This window comes from Pipistrellus kuhlii, unplaced genomic scaffold (genome assembly GCF_014108245.1).
Source record: "Pipistrellus kuhlii isolate mPipKuh1 unplaced genomic scaffold, mPipKuh1.p scaffold_m20_p_149, whole genome shotgun sequence".
Lineage (NCBI taxonomy): Eukaryota > Metazoa > Chordata > Mammalia > Chiroptera > Vespertilionidae > Pipistrellus > Pipistrellus kuhlii.
Genome location: NW_023425459.1, coordinates 172,792 through 179,036, shown reverse-complemented (window position 1 = coordinate 179,036; position 6,245 = coordinate 172,792). Strand labels below are relative to the sequence as shown.

General features: G+C 64.8%; 1 protein-coding gene across 1 annotated transcript; it reads left to right on the top strand.

Moving 5' to 3' along the window:
• The first annotated feature begins 1,749 nt into the window (after positions 1 to 1,749).
• LOC118718841 (NUT family member 2G) lies at positions 1,750 to 6,041 on the top strand. The gene is made up of 6 exons (XM_036437665.2): positions 1,750 to 2,461; positions 2,808 to 2,936; positions 3,386 to 3,525; positions 3,971 to 4,215; positions 4,543 to 4,659; positions 5,134 to 6,041. The coding sequence occupies exons 1-6, from the start codon at positions 1,806 to 1,808 to the stop codon at positions 6,025 to 6,027; spliced, it is 2,181 nt and encodes a 726-aa protein (XP_036293558.1). The 5' UTR covers positions 1,750 to 1,805; the 3' UTR covers positions 6,028 to 6,041.
• Positions 6,042 to 6,245: the final 204 nt, after the last annotated feature.

Here is a 6,245-nt window from a genome sequence, read left to right as displayed (position 1 = left end):
CCCCACCACCCCAGCCAACCAGTCCTCTGCCCCTCCCCCACTGCAGAAGGTCAGGAGCCCCACATTCTACAGTTTAAATCCCAACCTTCCCTCCACTGGATGGTGAGCAGCTGTTGGAGCAGGTCACTCTCTGGATCCTCGGCTTGACCTTTCTCGTTGTGGAGGCTTCTAGGCAGCGGTGGTCCGTGAATGAGCCCACGGAGATGGCTTCAGTAGGAGGTAGGACTATAGATTGGAGAGGGTGTGTTTTAAACACTGAGCTGTCCCTCAAGACTTGGGATTGAAATGTGACACTGGGGAAACACCTTTGGACTGAAGTAAGGGGATGGGGGGGGGGGGGGGGGGAGCACAGATCATCCAAGCACCTGTCACCTGGGGAGGCTGGGAGCCAGTGGGAATCTGTGACGGCACTGGCCGGGAGGGCTCCTCAGAGCGGGTCAGGGGGGCTCAGGGACATGCCTGTGTGTAGAGAAAGGCCAGCAGCAGGCACGTGGGTTCTTCTCAGAGGGAAGACGACCCACTTCCATCTGTGTGGGGAGTAGAGGGTGATGTCGTGGGAGTGGCACAGGGTGGTCACGGGAAAGCCCAGTTCTGTGTGCTGTTCTGCTGGCACCTGGAGCTGGCCCCGCAGCATCTTTCTAAGGTAGGGGTGTCGAACTCAATCAGAGAAGGGGCCGAAATCTAAAATCCAGCCTAAATCGCGGGCCGAATGGTTTACTGAACAGTCATAAACTGTCATTGTGATGGAAACGCAGCGGAGTGCAGTGATGACAGCGCGGTGCGGGCCACATTGCAAGGCCTGGCGGGACGGATTTGGCCCACAGGCCTTGTGTTTGACACATGTGTTCTAAGGGATTGAACTGAGTGCGCTAGAGCCAATGGGGGCAGTGGGAGGGTGGTCTTAGCCAGAAAGCTGTCCAGTGGGGCTGTGTGTGGCCAAGTCCACAATGAAATGTCCTCCCAAGGGCTGGCGGGAAGGTCCTCCTCCTGCTGCCGCCCAGAGCTTCTCCCCTGCCTCCAGCCCAGAGCTCACTGCTCCTCAGCCCAGGGAGCTGCCTGGTGGCTGGGATTCCACACGGGCAGGGCGGCCGGGAAACTTCCACCAAGACAGGGCCCGCTTCCCTGAGCTGTCCCCAATGGTTCCCCCCGTGCCACCCAGGTCTTCAGCCGACTCCCTCTTGTCCTGCATTTCATGGCGCACCCTCTGCCTGCCCTTTATCTTTGGGATGAGGGTTTTGCTGACAGTGCACGTCCCTGCTTCAGGGACAGATAACAGATGTGGAGCGTGGGTGATGTTCCGTGGAACGTCTGCGAAGGCGGCTTCCTTTTTAAAGGGGGAAGGGGAGCACAGGGGCAGGAGGACCAAGTCTGTGTCAGTAGTAAATGGCCAAGGCCACCAGAGCAGACATCTCCCAGGGCCAGGCCTCTGAGGCTGGCAGGGTCGGTGCCGGGGAGTCCTTAGGGAGGCTCTCAGGGCAGCGCTGGCTGGGCTGGTGCTTCTCGCAGACAGGGGTCACGGAGGCTTGGTGAATGGGGAGCAAGCTCTCCAGTGGAATAATTCCCAACTGGAGGTCAGAGTGTGACCATGACCTGAGGACATTTGCCACCTCCCCCGTTTGCCCATCCAAAGGGCCCTCCCTGGTGAGACTCACTGCCCTGGTTCCCCAGCGGCTAAAGGGGCCCAGAGCGCCTCAGTGCTATTTGCTGGGCCTCCTCCTCCATTCCCCCTTTCCTTTGTCTCCACAGCATCTGCAGCGCTGGGAGCAGATGTGAGCCTGAAGCCCGGTGCCTCCCTGACTCCTTTCATGGCCCAGCCCTGTCCCCCGCCCTCTACTGGCCCCGCACACCGGCCCCCTGGGGAGCAGCACCTGCCGCCCCCCAGGACCCCGTCATTCCCTCCTGGCCGCCCCCTGGTGCTGCCGGCTTGGCCCAGGACACCTCTGGTGGCAGGAGATGCTGGTCAAGGCCACGTTGGGACTGGGGCTTACAACATCATGGCCCAGGTCAGGTCAGAAGGGGGACGACCACAGCCCTCCCAGACTCAGACCATTGTCCTGACCCAGGCCCCCCTCTACGGGAGTGCTCCAGGTGCCGCCTGTGGGGGTGCTGTGTGTCCTGCACCCCTCTTCTTGGAAGCCACTGCGGTGGAGAACATTATGCCCGCCTCAGCTTTTGGGGGCACCCAGGCCGGCGATGGAGGCTGGTGTCCCAGCCTTTCTCCTCAAGCTCCACTGCCAGCTGCCCAGCTGATCCCCATCGTCCCCCGAGTGGACCCCGGAACAGGGCCACACGAGGCTTCCAGGGAGGGTGGCCTGGCCGCCTCCCAGTCCAAGGCCTCGCTGGACGCCTCTGACCCCAAGAGTATGTATGAGGACTTCCTTCGTTGGCGGCACTTCAAGGCCCTGGCCCGGGGGCACCTTCCCCAGAGTCCTGATGTGGACGCTCTTTGCTGCTTCCTCATGTGAGTGCACTGGGCAGGGCAGGGGCACCCCTGGAACTTTCCCATCACAGAGGGGGTGGGAGGGCCCTGTAGGCGGGCTGAAGCAGGGACACTGGGGGGAAGGCCTGAGGGTGGGGTCCCAGCTATGGGTGCGAGTGCCAGGTCACCTCCAGGCCTGGTTCACTGGCTAGTGTGTAGTGAGGCCCTGACAGCAGCAGCTGGAAGGCCTGTCTTTGCACACAGATGCCTCCTCCCTCACCTGCAGGTGCTCAGTCCTGCCGGGTGGGGAAGGGACAGGCTCCACTGAGCTGGGTGGCCAGGCAGGCGGAGGCCAGGCTGGGCTGTGACTGACCCTGAGGCATTACAGGCCAGAGCTCAGGCCCCTGTCCCGCCTGAAGCCCACCATGACGCTGGCGGAGGGAATAGGGCGGGCCATGCAGGAATGGCAGCGCAAGAGCCACTGTGACCGGAGGGTCTATTTCGAGATGGCAGAAAAGTGAGTCAGGGTCCTGGGTCCCCACACCGGGGGAGGAGGCTGACTGTGGGGCAGGGTCCAGCAGTGAGGTCTCATCAGAGAACAGGGGGTGGGAGGGTGTCACTCAGCACGGGGTCCCCACAGCCCAGAGGCACTTCTCCTGGGGAAGCCTCACCCTCAGCTTCAGACCATGGGTGCTCCTGTCCCACCTCCCGGGAGCTCCCCCTCCTCTGAGGCTGACCCGTCCTGGGCGGGACATGAAGGCTCAGGACAGGCTGGGGAGGGGGTGCCTACCCAGGGGGCCAGACCCCAGCCAGAGGGGCTGTGCAGCAATGTGCTCAGCAGCCTCCTGCCTCCCCAGGGTCCGGGCCCTGACAGCCCCAAGACCCTTGCTCTCCATCCTCCGCCCGCTGTTGCCTGTGCGGGCTCCTGGCGGCTCCTTCTCAGCACAGCCTGTGCCCTCACCCCAGGTTCATGGCGTTTGAGGCGGAGGAGCAGATGCAGGCTCAGAAGTTGCAGTTGGAGAAGGGGGCGCAGACCCAGCCTCCTCCTGCCCCACTGAGACCTGGTCCTCGGGGGCCCCCAGCCCCAGTGGTGGGCGCGCAGCCAGGTAAGCCAGCATGTTCCCACAGGAACCCCTGACCCCAGGCAACAAGGCCCAGCGCAGGCCACTGTCCCCCACATGGCCTTCTCCTCAGGGGGCTTTGGTCTTGAAGGGAAGCAGCCCAGAGAGCCGGGCCTCAGCGCCCTGTGTGCCCATGGGGTCTGGACCGGGTCCCCTTTCTCATCCCCTCGACCCACTCCCTGCCAAGGGCCCACATAAAGTCTGCTGAGAAGCGGGCTGGCTGCTGGGCCGCTTGGAACTCTGTTGCACCCCACGTCCTCACCGCTGACCCTCTTGGGTGCTCCCCTCTGGCCTCCCCTCACACAGTCACAGGCTTCAGTGGCCCGAACCAGCCGCACCCTTGTTACTGCCCCAACACTGCCCTCCGCATCGGGTGCCCTGCAGGTGGGAGCTTTGTCCCCTCACGCTCCCTCCTCTTCCCTCTGCCCAGCACCCACTCCCAGGAAGTCTGTACCCAGCGCCCAGGGCGCCCACACCGCCCAGCCGCCCTGGGAGACCGAGTCACACGACAGGATCCCCCCTGAGGCCGAGCAGGAGGACCTGGACCTCACGGAGGCGCTGCCCATGGGGGCGCCCGGCAGAGGATGGGCAGAGGAAGTGAAGGAGTGGCTGCAGGATGAGGGTCTCCTGAGCTACCTGGACCAGCTGTGCTCCCAGGAAGACTTTGTCACCCAGGTGGGCTGGCCCGCAGCTCCGGGCCTACAAGGTCCCAGAGGGTGGCGCTACTGCCCCCAGACCCGGGTTTCCCCAGGCTGATGGGATGGGGCTCTGCTCTTTGCTCCTGAGCTGGGCGCCTGAGACTGTATGTGTGTCCATGTGTGCATGTATGTACGTATACGTGTGTGTGTGTGTGTACATGTGTGTACCTGATGACCGTGATGGAGGGGAACACCCACCTGTGCAGGAGGACGGGGGTCTTGGCTTTCCCACTTGTCCTCCGGGCCCCGCTGCCTCCCAGTTCCCTCCATGCCAAGGGGCTCACGGCCGCTTCCTCTGTCCCAGGTGGAGGAGGTCATTGACCCCCAGTTCCTGAAGCAACTGAATTCCCCAGACGCCGAGCTGGACCCCTTGGCCCTCGCTGAGGAGTTGGAGCAGGAAGAAGGGCTCACTGCTGCCCAGGTGAGCCAGGGGAGGGTGCCACTTTAGGGCGATGGGGGGACCCCAAGTGACCATAGGACCCAGGAACCCCAGCGGAGTTAGAGGAGGGACAGGCCCTGCTGAGTCAGGGAGGGAGGGACCAAAGTAGATCATGGGCCTGGGGAGGAGCCAGGGGAGGGAGCACCCCAGAACCAGGACACACAGCCTGTGTCCACACCACCCTACCTGCAGGCAGCGCATGCCGAGGGGCCAGCCTGGGTGGGAGCAGAGTGGAAGGACAAGGAGGAGCGGGCTACAGAGAGGAGGGGGTATGGGAGCCCAGAAGGGGGGCACAAAGCTGGGAATATGGCACAGGGGAAGGAGTAGAGCCTCATGACTGTCGTGGATTCGAGTCACGGTGTCACCTCCTCCCCTCCCCCCAGTGCCATTGTCCCATCGCTGCTCCTCCTCCTCACACACGTGTGCAGCGCCAGTCACTGTCCCTTCTCCCTCCAGCTGGCAGAGAGGCGACTCCTGGCCTCCGAGGAGGGGGGCGTGCAGGCACACCTGAGTCTCGGTGCTCCCCTATGGGACTCACGTCCTTCTGAGCCTGCGAGCAGCCAAGATGCCCGGAGGCGTCACCAGGGCCCCCAGCTGGGGGTCAGTGGCACAACCTGCCCACCAGAGACTGGCTTCCAGGACCCTCAGAGGCGCGGCCCAGCAGACGCCCCCCGCTCCCGGCCCCCGGCTGGTGCTGTCTCTTTGGGGCCTGAGGAGCAGCCACCGCTCCGGGCTGGATGCCCCCGCGCTGCTGCCCAGGGCCACCGGCCTGCGGACTCTGCACGGGCACCCAGGGCCGCCTGCGTCCCCGGAGAGGCCTCTGTGGTCAGGGAGACGCTGGGGCCAGCGGCCAGGCCCCGTGAGGACGAGGAGGACCTCCCCAGCCTGGCCTTCCTCTGGGCCTCCCCCCGCCGCCTGCTGCCCTGCACGCTCTCTCTGAGCCCTGGCCCTGCCTTGGGCCCGGCCTGCCCTGGAGGCCCGGGGCCCCGGGGCGCTGCCCAGGCCCGGTCCCTGCAGAGAGGAGGCCTCAGCCGCACTTCCCCTGCAGCTTGCCAGCCTCAGAAGTGCGCTCTGGGGGGCGGCCCCGCCCATGCGGAGAAGATCCCCCGCCCAGGGGCCGACCTCGGGGTCTGGGGGAGGCCAGCACTGGCTCTGGGGCCGGTTCCCTCCTCACAGCCTCACAAGAGAAAGCGTGAGCCCTCTGACCCAGGGAGCTGGAGGAAGCGGCACTGCAGCCAGAATGGAGCAGAGGGGAGTGCCCCCCACTGCCCGCGCCCCGAGGGGCCCAGACCTGATGGGACCTGGCTGTCCCCCAGAGGAGCCCCGGGCTCCTTCTCATGGCAGGGCTGATCCTGCTGGTCCCCTGACCTGGGAGGATGGGAGGCAGGAGGGAGGGCAGGGCCCTAAAGAGCGGGTGGGTCTTGGGGTGTTAGGAGGGAGGGCAGGACCATTAGGAGGGGTGGGCCTGGGGGGGGTAGGAGGGAGGGCAGGACCATGGGGGGGGGGTTGGGGTGGGGGTAGGGCTAGCACCTGTGGGGCATTGTGGGTCAGTTATGAATAAAGATAGT